Here is a 27,227-nt window from a genome sequence, read left to right as displayed (position 1 = left end):
TATAACTCCCTTCGTGACATCCGCTGACATAGGCAGAGCCGGTTCCGGACCCATGTATTCCGTCTCCGCCCCTATCCTCGCCAGCTCGTCTGCTTTCTCGGTACCCATGCCACCCTGACACTTCTTTGCTTGCCTATCGAGTTTAACTCCTCTCTACATTCTCTCACGAAAGCGGAGGTGACTGATATTTTCTTCAGTGCCTTTAGTGCTGCCTGGCTGTCGGTATATATTATCATTGTATAAGACAATTTTATCGCATACAACAATTTCTGAAAGTAAATTTTTCAAATAAATTGCCTCCTTGACTGCTTCAGTAATTGCCATATACTAAGATTCAACTGAGCTCAAGGCCACTTTTTACTGCTTATTACATTCATAAGAGATAAAAAAGCCTGATAATTTAAAGCAGAAATCAGATACCAGTGTATGACTTTCTGTCAATATTATTTGAAGCCCCGTCAGCATCAACTAAACCTTCCAAATTTTTATTAAGATTTTTAAACATTAAGCCAAAAGATTTAGTTTTCTGCAAATATTTTAATATTATTTTTGCATGTGACCAATGTTTAGGCGAAAAACAATTATTGAACTGGCTCAAATAATTAACATTGTAACAAGGCCTGTTAGGGTTGTTTCCAATTTTTTGAAACGCTTGTAATACGTTCTATATTAACCAAACGTTGCCCTAAAATATGTTAAATTAACAAAATATATTTTGACCCATGCTTTCGCGCCCAAAACGCTCTTTGATAATTGTATGACGTCACAGTTTACGGTTTGACACACACAACTATGATGTACATACCAAAGAGTAAAGTAATTATATAGGTACATACACACGTAACACCAAGGCCTCCCGTTGTCTATTCTCAGTGCAGAATTTGATACTCAAGCCTTTGGACTGGACCCAAAATTTTAAACGCATAATAAAAAAAAACCGTGAGTTGTGACGTCATCAGAATCTTCAATTTCGTTTCGACTTCGGTCACGTGACGTGTGGTAAAATTTAAATTCAATGTTTACAAAAATATGCTCATTTAGAGGTCCACTAAAGGTACCTAGTTTAACATGTTCTTACAATCCATAAGAATTTATTGGGATACTATTCTGCCATTTCTGCCCTAAGATTTGTAGATGGAAACAACCCTAAAGAGTAGTATAATTGACCGAAGCGTAGCGTAGGTCTACGTTTTGACTCGCGCAATCTGCTTTCGTATGTCCGGATGTTCTCCTCTACAGGTCGCAATTCTCAACCGATTCGCGTGAAATTTTGCGACCATATTCTATGATTAAATAGAATTTTTTTTGTCGATCCAGTTTTTGGATTTTTTTTAAAATGGCGGAGTCATGGTACGTCGCGCCTAAACAAATAGCCGTATCGATATCATAAGAGTTTCCTCCTTGTGAGACATGGTTACAGAGTGATTTGCGAAAAATTCAGATATTTCAGAACGCTGGTTGAGGGGGTATTTAGATATTTAGGTTTTACTCGAGAATAAGTAGCCTAATTTCACCGTGTCACATATAACCATTCGTGGCTCAATTGGAATACACTAGCTTTACAATCATGAGGTTCCGGGCTCAAATCCCGAACAATGAAATCTTTTTTGTTTTTTTTATGGACTTTAATTTCCTATTTTTTATTGACTAAGCTTTGTAACAGGGAGAGAGAAGAGGACCCTGGATCTATTCCCTGAATTGTAACATTTTGTATTTTTTTTGTATTTAAATTTCGTATTGTTGATCAAGCGAGCACGAAGCGCGAGCAAAGCGTATTCGTTTCAGTTTTATTGTCTGAACTTTTTTTACAGCCGTTAAAGTTCAAGGAGACGGACTGTTGCGCAGGCGAAAACGGGTTCATGTTTAAAAAAATCTGAGCAGTTTTTACATTTAGATTAATTTATCAACTTTGGCTTTGCTATAGAGACGTAGTTGTAGATTGGAATATTGATATTATATTAGGAATAGAAGTTTAAACGTAAATGTATGTTATATTGCTTTAATAAATAAAAAATATATATCATAGCTAAAAGAGGGAAATGGTTTTCTAACATATTTCCTGCGTGCAGTCGCCGCAGAAAGTTTCGGTACGGTTCGTGGCATTCTTTTAGAAAATTTTGGTGCATATAGATTACTAAGAGCCAGCGATGCTTGCTATAATCTTGTCTATAAAAATTCAGGCCACAAATTTGCAGGAACACAATGTTCCGAAGATTTATTACATATCTTCTGTTGATATTTTAGTCAAGGTATTCGATGTAGCAAAATGATGTTATAGCGGATTAAATTGCCAAATCCTATAGAGATAAAACACTACAGAGTGAAGCTCTGATGGCCCTTCTTCTGCCGACGAAGATGGAGGTGGTTCTACTTTTACCATTCAGGGGATGACCGACTAACTGTGGGCGTTTGGAAACGGGAAAGGGAGTATTTTCTCTTTCCTTCCCATTTTGTAGGCGTTGGCAAAGAGAATTTGAAATGGAGGTGGACTGTCAAACAAAATTTTGTTGCTACAGTAAAATTGCTGCTATATCTTTCGACACATGATAAAAATTGTAGAACACCATTTGACTTTCCTTTCCTTGATGATCTTTTTGATCCTTATTGGTTTACTTATATATGTTAAAATTGTTAAAGACCTAAAAGTGGCGCCATCTAATAGATAAAAGGCCAAATGTTTGACAGCATCGTTTCGAGCGATGGCACCATAACGTTCCAAAAGTTTTAATCATATGTCCAAAGATGGCAGTAAATATACGTGTCTACAAAGTTTTCTTAGTTATTAATAAATATAAAATTCCTTTTCCGTGCAGGCTTTTTAAATTTTGATATACGAAAAAGCATCTATAAAAAATTAAGAGCAATTAACATTATTTAGAGGTCGCTATAAATGAAACAATACTGCTATACAAAATAGTATGAAAATAAATTGACCCATCAATAAATCTGCTTTGGAAATGTCTTTTACGGCTCTTTATTCGTTTTATTTATTATTTATAAGTATGCTTAAAAAGATGGCGATCGTTTTTTTTTTTGTTTTAGGTAACTTTGCATTTTTGTATTTGTATGAGGATATTGCAAATCACAAAATCATAGCGACCACCTAATCATTCGCAATGAGTTCAAATTTGGCACATAGATTACTGTTCTATAAAGGGAGCCATGTGAAGATAAAATCCTTTCAACTTTTCTCTACATACAAAGTTGGACCATCCTATTCGATAATTATGTTTTTTTGTCAATTTAGTTTTTATAAATTCTTCTAAACAGCGGAACCATAGGTACATTTATTCAGTTTTAAGGGCTCCTCTACACGATGGCCCAGCGTAGGACGCAGCTATGCGGTGAATGCGGTGAATGAGATAGCAATATCACTTGCCCCTCTAACGCAGTGGTTCCTAACCTTGTCAGTTCTGCCACCCCTATGACTAACTAGGGAACCCGATTTTACCCCTACTCCCAATAAATATCAATATTCTTTCTTACAGGTCTAATTTCTGTTATATTTAATTGAGCTTATTACCTCCGTAAAATACCAGATTTACCACTACGGGGGTAATTACCCTCAAGGAACCGCTGCTCTAACGCATAAATGCGCCCCTATAGTCTGTATCTTTAGGTATTTAAAAAAAGGTAAACAAACAATTTGTAAATTTTCGGGTAGTTTTAATATTTATTGGTTAATCAACCAAATACAAAACCGCCTGGATCTGTCACTGAACGACCTGACTTTAAACCTACGTTATTTGATCATGTAATGTTTTCATCTACCCTCAGCTGGCTTAAGGAGCCATTTGAGGGTAGATTTTGTTTACCTTTTTTTAAATACCTAAAGATACAGACTATAGGACTTGCCTACGCTGAGCCATCGTGTAGAGGAGCCATAAGCTATGCTCGCGAGGTCTACAGCTCACAGAGCTACTAGTATATAAGGTTGTATGTCTATGTATATAAGACATAAAACGTAGTGATTATATGCTCTTTGATAAGACACTACTCTTTCTATTTAGGTTAATCTTCATAAAAAAAGTCTGCATGAACGGTTATGAATGTAAAAAACGCCTTTATTAGGTTGACAGGTCGATGTGACCAGCTTAAGAAACAAATTCGCAAGTATTAACTATAACACTAAAAAAAACTTAAGATGTGAAGAGGTCGAAGTTTCGTCATCTGCCTCCCGAATATTGCTTTACATAAACTGAATTAAATGTCATATCCTAAGAAAAAGTGACCAAGGCCTCCAGTGCCCCAGGCTGGAATCGAACCAGCGTCCACTCCACTCGGCCATCGTACATATATGCATTTCTTATTGAAGGCTTACGGCGCCCCTTAGCCATCCGTAACAAACTATTTTTCTTAGTATATGACATTTATTTCAGTTTATAATTTATATAGTGTTTCTACTTCAAATAAAAACAAATTAGAATATTTTCCGAAAATAATTTCATTTGTTCTAATACTTCTAAATAGTATTGCTTTACATGTACTTTAAATTCATCACTCGTATTAAACCGCCGTTCCTCAGTGCACGTCTACGTGGATGTAAGTCCGCAGTAGCACTGTCACTAAAAACGGAAGCACCAATAAATAAAATTTATTTTATTCTTTACATTGTGCAGAAAGGTCATTAAAATTACAAAATATACACAAAAAATATTGGTGACAACACTGAGCAAAAGTCAATGACATCTAATGCAACGCATTCGAGTAGACGCTACTTCTTATTTAAGAACAACTATTTCTATATTTATATGTCAAACGATTTTAAACTGTACTTCAATAACTTACAGCAGAATTTTGCTAAACATTTTTTTAGTTTTATTCTAAGGGTTGGTTGAAAATTGATGTCAATAGCGCCGTTGTGTTGCTTCAGCAGATGCCTCGCCGCACCGAGGTCATTATTTCCGCAAAGTGCACCCAACGATAGATTGTAGACCTAATGTATCAGAGAATTGCAGTAATAATACCGAGGTAGCCTCCGCGCGGCTGGCACGATTACTCACACGTCCACCGTGGCGTGAGTGCCACGACCAGGAAATCACGATCGGCCCATCAAAGCTTAATCATATCTTGAAACACGATAAATAGGATTTTAAATTAATTAACGGGAAGTAATCGCATAATCAATTAATCTACGCGATTAAGGTTTATTCGGTGTTAGAATTTCGCTTGAAATTGTCGTGTTTTGAATTAAAATGGTGATTAAAAAGATTTGCTGTCTGGGAGCGGGGTACGTCGGCGGGCCTACCTGCAGCGTTATAGCTCTAAAATGCCCGGACATTACAGTGACTGTGTGCGATAAAAGTGTAGATCGTATAAACCAGTGGAATTCAGAGAAATTACCAATTTATGAACCTGGGTTAGACGATGTTGTGAAGGAATGCAGAGGGCGGAATCTATTCTTTTCTACAGATATAGCAACCAGTATCCAAGAAGCCGATTTGATATTTATCTCTGTTAACACTCCTACAAAGACCATCGGTAATGGAAAAGGTCGCGCCGCGGATTTGAAGTATATAGAGGGTGCTGCGCGTATGATCGCCGATATAGCCACTAGCAACAAGATAGTGGTCGAAAAAAGCACTGTACCTGTCAAAGCTGCGGAGATAATTATGAAAATATTACGCGCGAACACAAAACCTGGCGTCAACTACCAAATATTGTCTAATCCGGAGTTCCTGGCTGAAGGTACGGCTATAGTTGACTTGGTAGAAGCTGACCGAGTCCTAATTGGTGGTGAAGACACACCCGATGGCCAGCGAGCTGTGCAGGAGCTCTGCTGGGTATATGAGCACTGGATACCCGCTAAGAACATCCTGACAACAAACACTTGGAGTTCCGAGCTATCTAAACTTGCTGCAAATGCTTTTCTTGCACAGAGAATCTCTAGTATCAACTCTCTGACAGCTGTCTGCGAAGCTACCGGGGCTGACGTGTCAGAGGTGGCCAGGGCTGTCGGTAGAGACTCCCGAATCGGTCCCAAGTTCCTAGAAGCCTCCGTAGGCTTTGGAGGCAGCTGCTTTCAAAAAGACATCCTCAATCTAATCTATTTATGTGAATGTCTCAACTTGCCAGAAGTAGCTGCTTATTGGCAGCAAGTTATCAGTCTGAATGATTACCAAAAGACCAGATTCACTCGGAAAGTTATTGAATCACTCTTCAATACAGTTTCAGATAAAAAGATAGCTATACTTGGCTTCTCATTTAAGAAAAACACTGGTGACACTAGAGAGTCTCCCGCCATACTCGTTTCCACAACATTATTAGATGAGGGAGCCAAACTGCACATCTATGATCCGAAAGTAGAGAAAGAACAGATGCTATATGAACTAACGCATCCATCTGTAACGTCTGAGCCGGAATCGGTAAAGAAGAATGTTGAAATTCATGACTCAGCGTACTCAGCGGTCACGGGAGCACATGCTATAGTGCTTTGTACAGAATGGGACGAGTTTAAAGAGCTGAATTATAAGAGGATATTTGATGTGATGATGAAGCCAGCGTACTTGTTTGACGGGAGGAAGATATTGGACCACGATGCACTGCTGGAGATCGGGTTCCATGTTCAAACTATTGGTAAAAGGCTATCACGGTCGAGCAGCATCAGGGCACAGGGCAGCCAGACTTCATAGAAGTAAGTGTTACAAATTTTTAATATATTTTACACTACATATGGTGCTACTTTACCGCAATAGTGTGAGAATTAGCACATTACGTAACTTGTTGAACAAGGGCCATATGTACTGTAAAATGATGTATGATACATGTGTGAATAGGCAATTCGCAACTCATGTCTATTTAAAACACTCCCTTCAATCGTTTTTTTTTATTCATAAATTAAGTTTTATATTCACATTTACCAACTGTAAAACAGCTTGTTGGCAGAAAAGTTATTTTACCCTTATCTTTTATCTAAGTAACAGAAAAACCATATCAAATATTTATTCAGCAAATAGGCCACAGGGGCACTTTTACATGTCCATTTTTACAAAAAATTAATAGTACAAATAACAATTACAAATATGGAATCGATGAAATAATAAATACTTTATTAGAGATGTATACTGTCTCTAAATGTCAAATAACACAAAAAAACTATGATAAAAAAATAAAACCAACAAATACTAAAATTCTTTAGAGATTTATAAAAAAAGATATTAAATTATCCTTAGAGATGTAGAGGGTCTCCAAGGCTTGAATTCTTATATAAATAATTAGAAGACAAAAAATTAAATCAGACAAGAACCGAATGAAGTGTCTCACGATAATGCCACTCAAAAGTAAAGTTATATAGTTAACTTTACTTTTGAGTGTTTGCTTACCTTTAAGTTACATACTTATAACATAACATGTGTGGCAGTGGGGTTTGGTATATGTACTTAGGTGTTGGGATTGTTGCAAATAAAAAGTTCAGACGCGGTAACAATAATAAATCTATATTAACACAACTCAATACTAAACGATCACTAATTACAATAATAAGTAGGGAGCGATATACAGGGTGTCCCAGAAATCGACGTCAAGCCGTGAATGGATGATAGACCAAGTTATAACAGTTATCAGAAAAATACAAAAAAAAATCTATCTCATGTTCTTCAAAAATTATGGTCACTTTAAAAATTTACTAGAAAATTCACACCCTGTAATGGTCTCTTTAACTGTTATTAATACAAATTCCATAATTTGTAATTTTTATTATTATTATGTAATCTTGAATAATACTTCTGTAGATTTTTGGCTAAAACTGAAAATCAACTACCTACTCCTATTTGGAAGGAAATTAAACTTTTACGAAATCAAATTATTCAAATTTACTGTTTTGCCTAACTTTAACTGACTGTACTGACAAAAAAAAATGTTCCAAGTCAAGTGTGTGTTTTAGCCAAAAATCTTTTTGGCTAAAACTGAAAACCAACTACTCCTACTTGGAAGGAAATTAAACTTTTACGAAATCAAATTATTCAAATTTACTATTTTGCCTAATTTTAACTGACTGTACTGAAAAAAATATACAGTCAAGAGCCAAAGCTATTTAAAAGAAAAAGCACCAAAACTTTGGTTTGAGACTTTAACATAAAATAGTATCAATAAATTTGATGAAGGGGACAAGAGCTCTGGTGGCCTAGCGGTAAGAGCGTATGACTTGTAATCCGGAGGTCGCGGGTTCAAACCCCGGCTCGTACCGATGAGTTTTTCGGAACTTCTGTACGAACATTTGACATTCACCAGTCGCTTTTCGGTGAAGAAGAAAAACATCGTGAGGCAGCCGGGCTAATCCCAATAAGGCCTCTCTAGTATAACTAGTGCCTACGCCAATTCTCGGGATTAGTTTCCAAGCGGACCCCAGGCTCCCATGAGCCGTGGCAAAATGCCGGGACAACGCGAGGAAGAAGAAGAAGATGAAGAGGATTATTGAAAACTACAAAGATTTCAACGAATGACGAAAACCATGCTGGTTTAAGAAAATTCATTCTTTATTCAAGACATACTAAACTTGGCGCTAAGAGATTTCAGCTCTAGATATAAATAATATCATATTTCACATTGAGTAACGCACTCTTGAACCAATACTTTTTCTTGTTTTTATGGAGAAATATAATTCTCAATTCAATTATGAGTATCTAAACAAAGTTTCTTGGCACAAGTTCTTTAGGTATTGCACTAAGACAGTTAGGTTTAATTTAAAAAAATACAATACTTAAAACAAAACGTAAACGCTCTTGGTGAGAATAATGAGCTTTTTAAAAAAAAACTTTTTATAGCTCGGATAGAGAATTTAATTTTTTAGCTTTAATAATAAACTTGGAAATATTTTATATCTTGACGCAAGAATTTTATTGTTTCCTTATATAGGAAACACAAAATGTCTTGACACAAGAGTATTTACTTGGCTGGAGAACTATTTTTTTTCTGTGTTTAAGCGCTTAAATAGACTGAGAACGGGTCACGGTCGCTGCAATTACTTTCTGCATAAATGGGGGTGGAACGACTCTGCAATATGCGAGTGTGACGAAGAAGTCCAGACTATGGAGCATATAATTCAGCGATGCCCTCTGCACTCATACTCGGGACCACCAGAGCAGCAGGTCCGCTGCGCCTAACCCGACGCAATTGCGTGGCTGAACGCTCTGAATATTGACATTTAATTTAAATTTTAATTGTAATGTAATTTTTATTCTGTGATATTTATGTAACTGCCTATTTTTTGTATAAGCCATACGATTAAATAAATAAACCTTCATTCGGGAAAGTGGCGACCCGATCAACGACGCCACCGTAAGTATATGCAACTGCTTTTATTTAAAATATGTCTAAAGTTTGTACATTGTATATTTTTTCATCGTTAATCATCGGAAGTACTCGGGGTAAGAACGGACTATGTTAAAAAATGAACTCTGTACTCTGCAAGTATTATAGACAAATGTATGTGCTCAACTTATGTAAGCAGTTCCGTATCTAATGAATGATGTACATTGCACACAATAAATTGATAAAGAAGGTCTGAACGCTTTAAATACACTCTCGAAACCAACTACAAAAAAATTGATTGTGAAAAAGGGGAGCTTTGAGTATAGTGTCAAGCTTAGAATAAATTTAAAAGTGGAAAAATTACTGCCTTGGGTGAGACTTGAACTCACGGCCCCTGGATCGATACTCCAGCGCTCTATAATAATAATAGCATCGTTTGCAGACGTTTCTGCTTGTAAAAAAATAATTATGTAGTGTTGTCACACACACACACACATCCACGAGCAGAGGTACGCACCCATGCACATACAGACACCAACAGACACACGCACACACACACACACACATTTATTCAATCTATATTTAAAAAAACTGGCTTATATTAAATTAACTATTTGAGAACCGCTGTTTTTTTCCATACACTTATCAACGGGTCAACACCGGTCTTGACCCGCAAGACGAAGATCGGATTAATTCGTACAACCTATCCGTTATTCGTAGTTCTAACTTACATAAAACTAGTATTAATACAATAATACGCACAAATAACACACAAACACAGGCCAAACTTACTTGGTTGGTTGAAATACGTAGCCACGAGAAAGATCGGATTTCCTGATGATTCGTCAAAAAACACTAAACACTGTTTTTCTCGCTGTCGCATACAACCTGTCGCTTTAAAGCCTCGTGGGTCGTGACTGACTGAGGTGTGGGGCGCTACAAGATGGCGTAGGCAGGTGTGTTGCCAGCAATCGAAAATCTCGTCTAGTTTTGTAGGAAATTGAATTAACCGATCTTGACCCGACCCGTTCTTACCCCAACATACCTTAACACTTCTGAAGTTGGAGCGACGGTGTCCGCATACCATCAGGCGGGCCGTAAGCTTGTTTGCTACCGATGTAGTATTAAAAAACCCCAACATGCCAACTCTACAAATATGTAGGTGGTGTGCTGACGTGCCCAATATGTGCTCGATTACTTAGCTAAAATATGACGTGAGCTATCTTAGGGTGCACCAGAGAATGGATCAGCTACACTCTAATAACAGAAAAAAAAAACCGGCCAAGAGCATGTCGGGCCACGCTCAGTGTAGGGTTCCGTAGTTACTCTTCCGTCACAATAAGCTAAACTGGAGCTTAAAGTATAGTAAATTGTTAACCAAGGGATGAAACGGTACCTTTCGCCCGAGTTAAACAAATAGGCAAATTTGCATAATCAGTACCTAATTAAAGTAAGTCTTTTTACTATGAAGGGGAAACTTTTTGCGATAACTCAAAAACAGCTAAACTGATCATGTCCGCTATAGTTTTCATTTAATGTATTTCTTATGCTCTTAAATATTATTATATTTTTTTTAAATATTATAGGACATTATTACACAAATTGACTAAGTCCCACAGTAAGCTCAATAAGGCTTGTGTTGAGGGTACTTAGACAACGATATATATAATATATAAATATTTATAAATACTTAAATACATAGAAAACACCCATGACTCAGGAACAAATATCCATGCTCATCACACGAATAAATGCCCTTACCAGGATTTGAACCCGGGACCATCGGCTTCATAGGCAGGGTCACTACCCACGAGGCCAGACCGGTCGTCAAAACTGCTCTACTTCCGCGTTTTTTTTTCATATTTTTTGGACCTAAGGTTCAAAAGTTAGAGGGCGGGGGGACACATTTTTCACCCCCAATTTACGTGTAGGGGAGGTACCCTAAAAAACATTAAATTTTTAGATTTTATTGCACGACTTTTTCGGCTTTATTGATTTATATATCCATGCCAAATTTCAGCTTTCTAGCACTAACGACCACGGAGCAAAGCCTCGGACAGACAGACAGACAGACAGACGGACATGGCGAAACTATAAGGGTTCCTAGTTGACTACGGAACCCTAAAAACTATAAGGGTTCCTAGTTGACTACGGAACCCTAAAAATCGGGTTAACGTTGTACATTTTTGATATTTTGGAGAAATTATGCGGCAGGTTTATAAAAAGAGATAATTCTCTATTATGCCTACGTAAAAAGAATTTTAGTGTTAATATATAATTTCATGAGACGTGACGTGAGCTACAGGACTACAGCCTACACAATCAGTAAATGTTAATGAGTCGTTCATCATCATATTAAGTAAAACAATCGCGCTTCTATTCTGTTATTTAATTTTTTGGTAAGGAAATATTTGAGTATCTACAATCATGGACACCCAACAACACAAGATACAATACAACACAATTAACAAAGATGAAACCTCTTTAACCGTTATGACAGCACTTTGATTATGAAGAAAATAAAATGTCACACTTGAATGAGATACGATTTTTCAAAAGTAACCAGCAATTTTCACGTCACCATGCTGTCACGTGTCCGTCTTACGAATTTTCAATCAGAAGGTCACGTGACCCTGACGCGAGTTTAAGAAATTTTCCCCATCACAAAAAGTGCACAGCGCCGCTAAAGAAGTTTTCACTACAAAAAAACTGTAAACTACGAATTAAAAAACTAATACACTAGGGTTTTTAGATAACTACAATAAAAAGCGACTTTTAATTTAGATAATTGACAATTGCCTATCAGTATCACTCCTACAGAAAAAAATATCGGCAGCTTCCTAGCACATTCAGTGGCGGCTTTTTACGGACCCGTTTTTCATATTTGCCTGCATCAGCCCATTAGGGGGCGTCCATAAATTACGTGAGGTGTTTTTTTTTTTTCAATTTTCTGACCCTCCCTCCCCCCGTGGTGAGATGTCGTGAGATTTTATTCAACCCCCTCCCCCGTCCCCCAATCTCACGTGAGATTTTTCAGAATGTGGGTTTATTACGTAAACGCGTTGGATTGTTTATTGTAAAAAGAAAAAACAATTTGGTTCGCTTTTATTTACGACTAGTTTAAGCATGTACATACCTACAATTTGGATTAAATGGACCAAAATAGTATAATTTTTTTTTTGTTTCAATCAGAGAATAAATTGCGTGATATTTGTCGAGACCCCCCCTCTCCCCAACGTGAGATTAGATGAGATTTGACTCGACCCCCTCCCCCCTTTAATCATCTCACGTAATTTATGGACGCCCCCTTACCTGCTGGAATTGTAGATGTGTTTCGCTATTTCATTCTTCTCTTTTAATACACTTTTGATTTGAGCCCAATAATAGTTGAGAAAACGGCACTACGGGAGGTTTGGTTTGGTGCTACTCTGCTCTTCGACAATTAGCAAATGTGATTTTAGTACGAAAGAAATTGTATGATTTTCGAGTTGGCCTAGAATAAAATAACGCGAATTTTCGGTCACTTTAGCTATCCTAACCTTCGTACGAAGAACAACTGACTTTCGTATCATATGTACCCCAGTTCTTACGACAAATATGACGGGCATGCTTCGTTGTCACTTGTTCCTAGAGGTCTGCCGCTTCGGAGCCTCTGGTCAAGAAACAACATACTAAATTTATTATAAAATTCACGAAAATTGAAGGTCATTTTAAGTGTTTCGAAATCAAGTATATAAGATGTTACAAATTTTCTTGCTAGTTGGAAAAATTAGAGCCGTTTGAAATTTACAGTTATTTTTCCCCTTCAGGCCTTATTAGTCGTTGTGGCCGAAAACGGTCAGGCGAGCATCATCATCATAAAAAATATATCTTAGGACTACAATGTGTATATTATTATAGTCTGTGTCTAACAAGTGGTATAAAAACATGAGTTGTGATAATAGAAGTATATTTATAAAACATTTGCGATGTGCGCGATGCGGACATCCTATGATTTAAGAGGCCGGTATCGATTTTAGTTGCAAAAATATAAAATTGATAGATTTAGTGCATGAAATCGTACACCTTTTGTTAACCGACTTCAATTTCATAGAAGGAGGAGGTTCTGTATTCGGTTGTGGCTTTTTTTAGGGTTCCGTAGCCAAATGGCAAAAAACGGAACCCTTATAGATTCGTCATGTCCGTCTGTCTGTCCGATTCTGTCACAGCCACTTTTTTCCGAAACTATAAGAGCTGTACTGTTCAAACTTGGTAAGTAGATGTATTCTATGAACCGCATTAGGATGTTTACACAAAAATAGAAAAAAAACAATAAATTTTAGGGGTTCCCCATACTTAGAACTGAAACTCAAAAAATCTTTTTTCATCAAACCCATACGTGTGGGGTATCTATGGATAGGTCTTCAAAAATGATATTGAGGTTTCTTATATCATTTTTCTCTAAAATGAATAGTTTGCGCGAGAGACACTTCCAAAGTGGTAAAATGTGTGTCCCCCCCCCCCCCGTAACTTCTAAAATAACAGAATGAAAAATCTAAAAAAAATATATGATATACATTGCCATGTAAACTTCCACCGAAAATTGGTTTGAACGAGATCTAGTAAGTAGTTTTTTTTTAATACGTCATGAAATAAAAATAAAAAAAAATTTTTCATCATACCCATACGTGTGGGGTATCTATGGATAGGTCTTCAAAAATGATATTAATGTTTCTAATATCATTTTTTTCTAAACTGAATAGTTTGCGCGAGAGAACCTTCCAAAGTGAAAAAAAGTGTGTCCCCCCCCCTGTAACTTCTAAAATAACAGAATGAAAAATCAAAAAAAATATATGATATACATTGCCATGTAAACTTCCACCGAAAATTGGTTTGAACGAGATCTAGTAAGTAGTTTTTTTTTAATACGTCATGAAATAAAAATAAAAAAAATTTTTTCATCATACCCATACGTGTGGGGTATCTATGGATAGGTCTTCAAAAATGATATTAATGTTTCTAATATCATTTTTTTCTAAACTGAATAGTTTGCGCGAGAGAACCTTCCAAAGTGAAAAAAAGTGTGTCCCCCCCCCCTGTAACTTCTAAAATAACAGAATGAAAAATCTAAAAAAAATATATGATATACATTACCATGCAAACTTCCACCGAAAATTGTTTTGAACGAGATCTAGTGAGTAGTTTTTTTTAATACGTCATAAAATTTTAAAATTTTTTTTTTCAATAAACATATACGTGTAAGGTATCTATGGATAGGTCTTCAAAAATGATAGTTAGGTTCCTAATATATTTTTTTTCTAAACTGAATAGTTTGCGCGAGAGACACTTCCAAAGTGGTAAAATGTGTGTCCAAAGTGGTAAAATGTTGAACAAGATCTAGTAAGAAGATTTTTTTTTAATACGTCTTAAATTGTACGGAACCCTTCATGCGCGAGTCCGACTCGCACTTGGCCGCTTTTATTTTATTCTTATGTTAGGCTTTTTACAACATGAATATAAAAGTTAAATACAAAAACACGTACAAAAACAATACAAAAACATGTAAACATATAAAAAACCTAATGTAGAGTGCAGCCAGCAGCGGGGCAGGGCCCAAGCTGCCGGTGGTCAGGGCCGCAGAGAGAGGAACCGCCGGACTATCCGCGCCGTGCTCAAGATCACCGCCTTCTGCATAGCGACAGTCTCTCAAGGTGTTGGTCTCTAGACTCTTCGCTATGAGACCGTTCGCTGAAACGACTATTGGGACAATGATCGTCGAATCAACATCCCACATGACGGTTATCTCGTGAGTAAAGTCTAGGTACCTACTGGACTTGTCCTTCTCGGCTTTCACGAGATTCTCATCATGGGGGATGTTGATATCGACGAGCACGGCCCGGCGTTGCGATCAATCTATTATTGGCGTTCTCAGTTTTAATCATGTCAGGCGTGTTGGCTACAATAGTCCTGTCAGTAATTATTATTATTATTAAATCCTTTATTTCAGGCAAAACCCATAAAAATGTTAGTATTACACAACATAACTGACAAGACTATTGTTAGTACATACAGAGATCACAACACACAGACATAACCGGATGAGCATAAAATAATAAAATGTCAATAACTTATCTCTACAGTAATTTAAATTGTCCATTAAACAATATAACATAACAATTACAATTAAGATATTACAATTAAACGCATTAAATTAAATTTTGAAAATTATAAAATGTATAGAATTAAAATTAAATTTCGTCAAATAATAATAATAATTAAAACATGTCACCAATCAAAATTTACAAAAGTAGTGTGAAGGCTGATCCATCTTTTTAACGTGGGTGAGTCCCACCTGTCGGCAAACACCTTCAGAAGACTACTAGGGCTCCCCCGCATCCTTTCCCACAGTGCGGCGCAGCGCTTCCTCATGATCGCATGAAAACCATCAACCCCCGCCTCCGTAAACATGCCCGAAGCGCTGCACCTCCGATGAAGCCCCAGCAATGTTCTAAACGCGTTATTATATTGCACACGAAGTGCGCTGTACGTCCTCTGCGCATAATTGACCCAGAGATTGCAGGTGTAAAAGCACTGGCAGTATGCCCGAAAGAGCGTTAGCTTTACTTCTCTAGTACACTTTGCAAATCTCCGAGCCAACATATTGCAGCGGACGGACAGCGCCCTTCTCTCCCTATCTATATCCATGTTATCAGAGAGGTCTTCAGTGACCCAGTGGCCCAGATACTTAAAATGCTTAGCTCGGCTTAAATGAGTGCCACATAGAGCAATTGGTGGCACAACCTCGTACGTCTTAGTACCGGCCTTGAAGATTAGGAATTCACTTTTCTTAGCATTATATCTGAGCCCATGGTCCACTGCATACCTCTCACAAACACCGAGCAAGTTTTGCAATGCGCCGAGAGATGGCGTGAGCAGCACCATGTCGTCTGCATAGCTGATATTGTTAATATAAACTCCATCAACCGAACTCCCGACTTTGGTGCCGCTCAACTTCTCTATCAAACCGTTGATGTACAGGTTGAAAAGCCGGGGAGAGCCCCCCCTGTCTCACCCCGCACTCCAACCCGTACTCCTCCGAGAGAACACCCGCCCATCTCACACAGTTTCTCTGGCTATGGTACCAGTATTTCAGGAGAGAGATTACCTCTGACGGTAGCCCTGCTATTTCCTGAACTTTTTGCCATAGGATTTTATATGAAACGAGGTCGATCCCAATAGAGCGTGGCACGACTATTTCCGAGAACTGGCGCAGGTGAGTACTTGTAGTACGGTTCTTCGCGGTCCACAAGTTAGTTATTTATTTATTTATTAAACGTGATCCACTCCACCGCACATAAGGCTAATAAGCTCCTAAAATATACGTTCATGTAATATCAGAATGGGTTTTCCTTGCGGTATTCATATCAGCTATTTTATTTGCTTTCTGATAACTATAACCGGATCCGGACTTTCCGCTTTTTAGGGTTCCGTAGTCAACTAGGAACCCTTATAGTTTCGCCATGTCCGTCTGTCTGTCTGTCTGTCTGTCCGAGGCTTTGCTCCGTGGTCGTTAGTGCTAGAAAGCTGAAATTTGGCATGAATATATAAATCAATAAAGCCGACAAAGTCGTACAATAAAATCAATTTTTTTTAGGGTACCTGCCCTACACGTAAAGTGGGGGTGAATTTTTTTTTTGCTTTAACCCTACAGTGTGGGGTATAGTTGGAAAGGTCTTTCAAAACTAACAGGGGTCTTCTCTTCATCAAACACTTTTTGATAAAGTGAATATATTCGGAGATAAACGCTCCGCAAAAAAAAAGTGTCCCCCCCCCCTCTAACTTTTGAACCATAGGTCAAATAATGTAAAAAAAATCGTAGAAGTATAGCTTAAGAAAGACATTAAATGAAAATTATTGCGGACATGATCAGTTTAGCTATTTTTGAGTTATCGCAAAAAGTTTCCCCTTCATAGTAAAAAGACGTACATTCACAGTTCACACTTTAAGCTCCAGTTTAGCTTATTGTGATGGAAGAGTAACTACGGAACCCTACTCTGAGCATGGCCCGACACTTGGCCGGTTTTTTTATTGTAACTTTTTTAAGTCTTCTTAACTGTTACTACAGTACAGGGTGGGCCAGTGATATATTATCTTTTCGTCCCAACCGCTTTCGTTAGATATACAATCTAGAAAAATGAGAAAGGTGTCATTTAAAAGAAAAAATTAAACATTTTTTTATTTTAAATGGTGCCTTACACGGGAAAACAGCGAGCGTTTAGCATCCAAGCTTATTTTGAAAACAATCGTTCTTAAGAGCAATTTTAAATGATTATGTTTATATATTTTTGTACAATATTTTATGATAGACATTTATACGATTTAGAATTAAGACATGTTAAAATTGATTATGAGCCTTGTAGCTTGAAATAAATGTTTTTTTTTTTTATGTGACTGATCGTCGGCGTTTTCGACTTAAGTTCGGATTACGCAGTATCCTTGAGTGTCCAAGTACAAATTTAATCAAACAATGGATATTCCATTGACATATAACTAAGGACGGGCCTTAAGGGCAATAAGAATGGGGTCAGTACAGCGGTGTCACGCACACGAATTCGAGCCAATCGTGTAGTCTTTACTGCCATTTTTCGACACATGATTAAAACTGAGAACGCCAGACACTATTCTTTCCCTGATATGTTTTACATTAAATATCAAAAAGTGACGCCATTTAATTTAATAGATCATAGGCCAAAGGTATGGCGGACTCTCATTTCTGACCTTTGTGTTGCTAATGTTGCTTAAATGCCATGAGTCCTATATAGACATTTGATCCTCAGGAAAATCAAGATCGTTTGACATTATTTACAAAAAACAGTCAAGTAGCCAATTAGGTTGCGTTGTTTAATCACGGAGTTGCTATGGCCACCTGTCTCCATCAGATCAGCTTGATGGTGCCATAATATTGCATTGGCACCCGACTTACATATTTATGGGAAATCGGGAAGTGGATAAAATTTAGCTTCTAAAAATCTACCCACACTAACATATATTCATAGATACTAACAGGGCAAGTTATATCTATGTATGTTTGTATATTTTCAAATAATAGTTTTCTTTATATTAATTAAAATTTCAACTGGCCAAAAAGGTTGTTCAGGTACTCAAAACCGGAACATTGGCCCTATATTCTGCTGTTTGATGAATGATGATTTTTAAGGGGCTCCCCGCGGTTTATATCTATTTTTGACTTGTTTTGAGTCGTTACTCCTACATTTGCACTATAGATATAATTCTAAGACAAACGGATATCGGTTCTCTCCATTCTGGTCTGCCGGGTTTTAACCCTTTGAACGCCACGCGTATCGTACGCGGCGCGTAATTGTGAAGTTGTCGGTACGCATGAAGGTTGATATTGGGCTGTAGCCGCGCGCGTCATATGACGTCTTTGGCGGTCATAAGGTTAAAAGAAATGAACACTTTTTTTTGTCATAAAGTCTTTTTTCGTCACTCGATTGCTGTGAAGGATTTTACATGTACCATAATCTACACATTTGGGTTCGTTTTCGACGTATCTAAAAACTGTACCCCTAGTGTAACTTTGATCGACATCATAACGTGACGAACGCGTTTGCGTTAAGTCTCATTTTGTATAGGATTTTGAGTTTCCAAAACGTCCCGCTTGGCGCGCTCTTTCGAAATCCAATACAAAATGAGACTAAACGCAAACGCGTACGTCACGTTTGGAAATCGAATTTATTTACACTAGGGGTACTGATCAGAGATTTTAAATTTTAAACTAATTAACACAAAAGTTATAGCCAGTAAACCAGTTTTTTGGACTAAAATTGTTCAACTTTGATGCCAAATATCTCGAAGACAATGAACTTTGAAGTAAATATGTGACACTATACTGCGTACAGCCCTTGCTGTTAATGTGATACGCTACAAAAAACTTTATAAAACTAAGGGATTCAGATCGAAGGTCATTAGCGTTAGGGACCCCCTTAATTGATGTTTGTACAGACAGTCAATGTTTGCCACGACAGATAAGTCTTGATGAAGGTTAGGGTAATTCAGCTAATGGTTTTTCGATATAAACAAACAATAGGAAAGCCCGTCACAGACGGAGCGACTATCAAAAATGTACGATAAGATACTGACATATATTCATATCATAATTAGAATAAGTAAACTGAACTGGACTGTGTATCTCGGTGAGGACTGTCGTGGAGGAAAATGCATGTTTTACGTGTAAGTTAGTTTTAATAGAACCTTATGTACATTTTACTCTGTTTGTTCTCCTAATAAATAAAATAAAAAATAAAATAAAATAAGTATACCACTCGCTAACGATACCAAAATATATATCGCAGTCTGTCTAGGGGCTCCTCTACACGATGCCCCAGCGCTGGACTAGCGAGATGGCCATGCGATGGTGATGGCCCCTCTACACGATGGCCCAGCGCTGGACCAGCGAGATGTCCATGTGATGGTTGAAACGCAAATACACGATATAGTTCTGGAATGGGTCACGTGTAATGCGTACTGCCATCGCCGGTCCACTACCTTTGATGTGCGGACGAATAACCGACACCGTGGCCATCCCATCGCCATCCCGCCACGCCATAAGCCATCCGACACCACTGCGCTCTCCACACGCTGGCCCATCTTAGTGGGTCAGTATGATGGCCCATCGTTTACATAGCATCTACACGAAATATACCAAAATATATCGTAATATACCGAGCTATATATCGCAAGGTATCTTAAGATGCCTAGCAATAAGATGTAAGATACCAAATTATATATTATAGCTTCTTGTGTGGACTCTGTCAAATGGTACGCAAAGTATATTGAAAGATACCTTGCTATAACATATCTTTTGGTATATTATCGCTTCGTCTGTGTCGGGCTTAAGAGGCTGTCAATACCTAAAGCGCGCACACTGTCTATTTGTATCGGAGTAAATGAGATAGCACTGTCGCATGTTACTGGGCCTGGGCAAGGGAATAATAAGAAAAATATTTAAATAAAAAAAGTGGATTATTAGTGTAATATTTAACTCGACCACGGTTTAGATATAAATGTTTTGAAATTGTGATTTTAATTGCAGACCCATAAGTCAAAACAATAAAGACATAAAACCGTTTAATTGTGATTTTAAGACCAATCTTTGCAATTATTTTCTATCGAGCCGATTTCGTTCAATCGTGTATCGAGTACAACCACGGTCTTTGAAATATAATTAATATGAACATATATTTTTCTTACTTGACTAAAACAAATAGTCTTTCTTAAAAAACTGTTTAAGTAACATCAATTTCAAGGACATTGAGTGTTGACAGCCTCTTAAGATTCGTTTATCTGAATGGCGTAATGGCTATTTAGCACGTGTGCTGCGGTGTTATTTGAGGTCCGACCTCGGCCATGTCACGGCTCAATTCGGGCCTCTAATGTTTCCAGCCTTCATAACTTATGGCGTGACAATGCCAATGTACTGTGTGTGACATGGAAGTTTGTATGAGGAATGAATTACAACTGAACCGATTTAGATAAAAGTATGGAGAAAGTTTGAGTTGTGGGCTTATGGGGATATACGAGTACATATACACGGTCCCCGTAAGCATTGCGTGAGATTTTAATAGTATATTCCTGATCATATTTAATGATTAAAATGTCCTATAAACTTTTTGGAATTCGCCTAATTTCAGAGTTAAAGCCACTTAAAAATAACTAGAGATGTAACGAATATTCGGCCACTATTCGGTATTCGGCCTATTCAGCCACAATTTAACTATTCGGCCGAATACCGAATAGTGTCTTAGTATTCGGCCGAATACCGAATAGAGGCTTAGTCTTCGGCCGAATACCGAATAGTACATTAACACGTAGATAACGGTAAACAAAAGGTGAAAAAGTAACAAACTACAAGTAATCAATTATTAAGATCAGTATAATCCTTCAGACTACCTTTATATTCATAGATAGAACAAAAACATAAGAAAATAATACAAAATAATAAATTTTACGCACATGACAAAACTATCACACCACAATGTCAACATTTCAATACGCATTGCGTGCAGAATAAGCGCAATTTCTATCAATGACTGCTGCCTACAGCAACTTGCAAAGCGCACGCACACGCGCGTTCGAATTTACTTCAGTTTAGGTAAAACTTATAACCGAATATTCGGCTATTCGGCCGATGACTCCGCCGGATATTCGGTATTCGGCCAAGCCACTATTCGTTGCATCTCAATAACATCTTTTTATTGTTACTTAGTGCAAAACGCCTCATTGATGGCGATGTTATGCCTCTATGGGACCTAGATACCCCTAGACCCTTATTGATAGATGTCAAAAAGTGACAAGTAACGCTTTACAAAAAGTAGGTTTTACAGTACATATGGTGCTACTTTACCGCACTAGTGCGCAACTTAGCATATTACGTTACTGTGTCAAACATTTAAAGGGCCATAATGTACTGTAAAATGTTGTACGATACATGTGCGAATAGATAATTCGCAACTCGTGTCGATTTAAAATCCTCCCTTCGGTCGTGTTTTAATTTATCGCCTCTCGTTTCGAATGTCCTATTTTTCGCACTTGTATCGTAATGTACGGTCGAGGAAATTGATTCCTTAGCAATTTGCGGTTCAAGTAAATTTGGTTGTACATACTTGTGCTATGAGCTTTCCAGTGTAAAGTGAACCACAACCTGCTAAAGAATCAATTTCCTCGACTGTACATAAATTTAACAAAAAAATTAACATAAATTAAAAAGAAGAGTTGCATGTTATGTTGTAACATTATCGTATTAAACGAGCAGCTCTTGTATATATTTCTGGGATCTCGGATTTCTCGGAAATATATGGATAAAATTTGCTATATAGGGGTTTTCCTGGGCGAAAAATCTAGGTCTTACCTCTGAGAAAACGCGTATTTTTGAGTTCTTATATGTGTTCCGAGCAAAGCTCAGTCTCCCAGATATTAGTACTCAAACATGAATTGTAATATTAGTCATATTAATAAGAACATTTTTGTTACAGGTATCGTCACAAATAACAAAAGTATGGGATTAGAGCTGCACAGTATTCTACGCATCCTATACGCGAGTATGGAAATATACAACTGTCATAAAAAAAATAGATAATTAAGAAATGCTAAAACAACCGTTTTGTGCGTTTAGCTATTTATCTGAAGGTAAATAAACTTTAGGTTATATCATAGAGAATTTGAAATAGAGGTGTATCGTAAAGATACATTTGGAGCCACGTAAATTTACTGCCATCTTTCGACACATAATTAAAACTTTTAGAACGCCATTCTTATTCTTTCACTGATATTGTGTTCAATTTGTTAAATGTCAAAAAGTGGCGCCATCTTACCGGGCACTACCTAAGGGTTATGGCGCCATCGCTCGAAACAATGCTACACCTTTGGCCTTTGATCTATTAGATGGCGCCACTTTTTGATATTTTACAAATTCTACTCATATCGGTAGAAGAATAAGGATCGAAGTCAAATGGCGTTCTAAAAGTTTCAATTATATGTCGAAAGATGGCAGTAAATTTACGTGGCTACAAAGTTTTCTTTGACAATACACCTCTATATCAAATTCACTTTGGTTATATATAGCTATACTTCGATTTTTAACATTGATAGGCGATATTGACGTGTCTTTATATTGAAAAACACTTTTGAACAATAAATCACAGCAGTTACAATTATATAGTTTACTAGCGACCCCACTCAAGGTTTGTCAACTTCGTCAGCGTGCGATGGAGCGCAGTATACCTACGATTGTTCGCAGAACTGATCGAATCGGAAACACGGAACTGCGCTTCAGAACTCTAAATTCAAAAATTTATTCTGCAAGTAGGCCTCAAAGGCTCTTTTACAAGTATACAACATTTATAGTAACATCATATAGTGACATGAAAAATACATAACACCATTTATAAATACAACAGCCAATACCTGGGTAAACATTACATTATAATAATCTTAAAATAAATAATTACTACAATACAATAGAGATGTATAGTCTCTATGGTTAAAAACACATTAAATCTGGAGATGTAAAAGGTCCCCAATGTACTAATACTAATAAAATTTGGAGGTGTAAAGTCTCTCCAAGTGTCAAAATAAAATTTATACTAAATAAATTAACCGCGTCTGGACTGTTTAACTAGCAGTCTCATAAACTAATGCTACAGAATAAATAACTAGTATGTAATGTACCAAGTCAAATATATTATACAGTATGACAGAGACGTATAGTCTCCACGGTCTCGAGTTGTAGATGTAGGCGTCAAGACCGCTAAGCTTAAGTGAGACTGGCTGGACATGTCTGCCGCATGCACCCTGAACGGTGGGCTAAAATGGTTACCGAGTGGGACCACGGAACACCATCGATGGTGCAGGCTGCAGGCAGGCTGAAAAGGAGATTTGGACGTATTTTATCCGGATTGGCGGGAAAATACAAACGACAGGGTTGAGTGGAGAAAAGGAGGGTGAGCCCAGCTGTGGGACACCAAATAAGGCTAATAAAAAAAAATAACGACCCTCCCCGGCTTCCCACGGGTTAGCAAATTATACGCCTAAACCTTCCTCACGAATCACTCTATTGATAGATGATAATTTTGAGCATATCGCGAACATTTTTTTATATGGGGTAGCGATATGAACATTTATGAGTATGTACATTATAGGTAATAGTTAAAACAAATCTAAAAGCCTTTTTTTTTAATACATGTCAAGATTGTTTCCCCTATATTTAATGCTAAAAGAAGGAAGTATAGTTTATAATTGTCAGTTTTTAATAGTTTTCATCTAAGGTGGGGTAAGTCTGTCACCGGGCCAAGACAAAAACTTGCATGAAATCCTCATACTGTTTGTCTTGCCTCGAGCAAAATAAACTATGTTGGTTTTACCCCACCTTACCTTTAATAAGATTTTCTATCTTAGCGAAAAACAAATGATGTCGTTATTGCTTGTATTGACTTTATGGCTGTTATCATAAGGTAGAAAATCGTTGTAAAAATCTGTCTATCATAATTAAAGGTAAATATTAAGTTATTATCGTAAGGTGCATTCGGGTAATTCGGAATACTTCTGAATTTAAAAATCACATATAATAGACATGTTTCCTGTATATAAAAAAACTGATTTCGAATTCATATTCATCACACCATTTAAGAAAATATAATAATAAAGCACCAGATAATTATTAAAAAAATAACGTAGGTAGCAGTTGTTTTATGCAACAACTTCTATTTAATAAATCGGATAGAAATAATAAAAGTATGTGATTTGACCGTGACGGCACTTTCATATAAATTTCATATTGGCATATATATCGCTTTGACAGTTCTAATAAAGTAACTGTTTTGACTAGTAGGAATGTAGTATCCTATCCCATCTTAGAGTCCATTTTTGAAATTACCCGAATATACTTTACCCAGAATCATGACGCAAGAAATCATTTCGCAAAACACACACACATCAATTAGATTTGAATAGAAGCCTAATTTTATGATAGAAGCCTTATCCTTATAAGGGAGAGTAAGGGGTAAGACCAATGTGGGGTAACCGTCTACAGCATGTATTTTTTGATATGACCATAATCAAAGAGTAGTTAGTTTAGGCTGTAATGAAAATACACTTTCATAGGTTTTGTACAAAATAGACTACTTTTATTTTTCCATATAAAATAATTCAGCAAGCAATGTATCACTACTTAGTTTTAACTCAATGCATGTAATGACGCGACGTCACAATCACAATTGTCACAAAAAAAAAATAACTATGTTCTGGTAGTTAAGACTTAAATAAAATAAAATCTTTCAGTGTTGTTTTATAACACTAAAACCTACGTCTACTATATTAAGAATACACACTGTGTAAAGAAATACCGTCTACAAGTTATTTTGTCGCTTTTAACTCTTGCGTGAACACATACTTACTCCACTTTCCGAGCGTCGGTAGAGCCGGAGTGAAGCTTTTCTTTTGTGGAGTGGTCACTCCATACATCAGTTTTCTTACCAAAACGCAAGATATTTCGTAGTCGACATCTAGTCAAGTAGGGGATTTATCAGTACCGCTATTTGACACCAGATGTCACGAGTGTCGCGACTGACAATTTACAACTAATATTACAAGCAGAAGGAGTTGAAAATAGAGTTCCGGTTAATTTGGGTAAAATATTAGCTCATAATTGTTGAGCATTAGAGTTTTCGTTCGTCGCGACATTTATTGTCAACTAGCAGTACTGATAAATTTCGCTACTTGACGCTAGATACCTATAGACCACGAAATAACTTGCGTTTTGGTAAGTAAACTGAAGTTTGGAGTTATAACTCTTACGGTAATTTCTGACTCTGACTGAGCGACGTACCTATACAAATACGAGAATTCTTGACAGTTTTCTCTGCAATACATTTTATATGCCGGTCTTACCCATATTGACCTTAGGTAAGTTTTCCTTAAGTTACTACTACCGATTATACCCAGTTGCACTTTGTCTACTTGGACATAAATTTAATATTTTTTTGTGAAACTTTATAGTGATTTTCATATATTTTACCACTGTTTACTGTATAAATAATTGTAGATTAAAGTACCTATACGCATTTGTGATATAATGGTCACATTTTAAACTGCCGAATAATGCATTGCTTTATCAGTTTACCCTTGTACGTCCTGGCTTACTAAATTTAGAACAAATTACGTTAAGTATTGCGTAAAAATATAAATACATTTATTTAATTAATGATTTAAGTATGCTTCGAAATGTAAAACTATAGTTATTTTAGACTAAGGATAAGTAATTTAACTTTTATACATAGTATAAAAAATATCCTATTTTAATTTTAATAAATATGTATTACACAAACTAAGTTGGACTTAGACCAAGATAAGTCTGTGCTACACTAGCACAGTCTGGGCTATCAGAATCGTTGCAGAGTTATCTCGGTCTAACTATTTGGATTTATGGAATGGTTAAAAGGTATATTAGGCTGATTCCGAATGTTTCAGAATACCGGGCGATTCCGACAATCACTCATAAGATCAAATTTCCGTAACTACCCGACACTGTTGAGTATTTCGAATTATATAGCGTTTTACATAAAATTGTTTGGCCTGTTAAGTTTATTTTAATTTACATTTATGAAATAAAACTATTTTAAAAGATTATATCGCGTACTCTGATCCTGAACCATTAGGCTGCGTTTCCTTCACTATACATTGCAGGGATCGGAAACCGGTATTTTTTGTATGGGAACGAAAACGGTATTTTTTCGTTCTTTGTTAATTACTTCTTTTCTAATTAGGCAATCTAATAATACGAAGTCGTTATCTGAAAACACAACTGAGTTCTACATTTAGAGTATAAAATAAACCGAAATATATGGTTATTTCGATGTTTTTGCAAAAAAACCGGTTCCGATCCCTGATACATTGTAGAAATAACGACCTTCGTAAAAAACAATATAAATCTTTTCCAATATAATAAAGGTGAGCGCCGTAAGGACATCTTAATCCTTCCAGAACCCGTTTTAGATATCTTTAAAAAATGCCCATATTACTGCGCGATAAAAATATATAATAAGCTACCAAAGGTTATAAAAAACGTACAAAATGTACATTTATTTGCAAATCGACTCAAGACTATCCTTATAAAAAAACATACTATTCCTCATATTCCTGGACGAATTCATGCAGGACAACGATATAGATATGATATAGTGGTAGCTTCACAATTGTTACACAAATTAGTTAAGAAAAATCATATTTTAGATATAAGTAGCCTTATGTAAAGTCTTAAGGAAATCGCCATACCCCACCGGGGTGCCATGTGAACTCTTTTATCACTTGTATATAACAACTTGTATTGTACCATGGTATGCAATTGGTATTGGTATTCGCGGGCTTGGTTTCCGCAACTCGACGTCGTAATTCGTAATCGGCACTACTCTTGCCAACCCAACTCT

General features: G+C 36.8%; 1 protein-coding gene across 2 annotated transcripts; it reads left to right on the top strand.

Annotated features, from left to right (window-relative positions):
* The first annotated feature begins 4,812 nt into the window (after positions 1–4,812).
* LOC133531709 (UDP-glucose 6-dehydrogenase) lies at positions 4,813–26,430 on the top strand. 2 transcript variants are annotated; one of them, XM_061870083.1, is made up of 2 exons: positions 4,813–6,634; positions 14,817–20,392. In XM_061870083.1, the coding sequence occupies exon 1, from the start codon at positions 5,196–5,198 to the stop codon at positions 6,630–6,632; it is 1,437 nt and encodes a 478-aa protein (XP_061726067.1). In that variant the 5' UTR covers positions 4,813–5,195; the 3' UTR covers positions 6,633–6,634; positions 14,817–20,392. The 2 variants fall into 2 exon arrangements, with proteins under 2 accessions (XP_061726067.1, XP_061726066.1); XM_061870082.1 differs by lacking the exon at positions 14,817–20,392 and adding an exon at positions 22,281–26,430 and having other exon boundaries at positions 4,823–6,634.
* Positions 26,431–27,227: the final 797 nt, after the last annotated feature.

The sequence above is a fragment of the Cydia pomonella genome, chromosome 25, assembly GCF_033807575.1.
Source record: "Cydia pomonella isolate Wapato2018A chromosome 25, ilCydPomo1, whole genome shotgun sequence".
Lineage (NCBI taxonomy): Eukaryota > Metazoa > Arthropoda > Insecta > Lepidoptera > Tortricidae > Cydia > Cydia pomonella.
The sequence above is the reverse complement of the archived record's forward strand: the minus strand, read 5'-3'. Positions and strand labels throughout refer to the sequence as shown.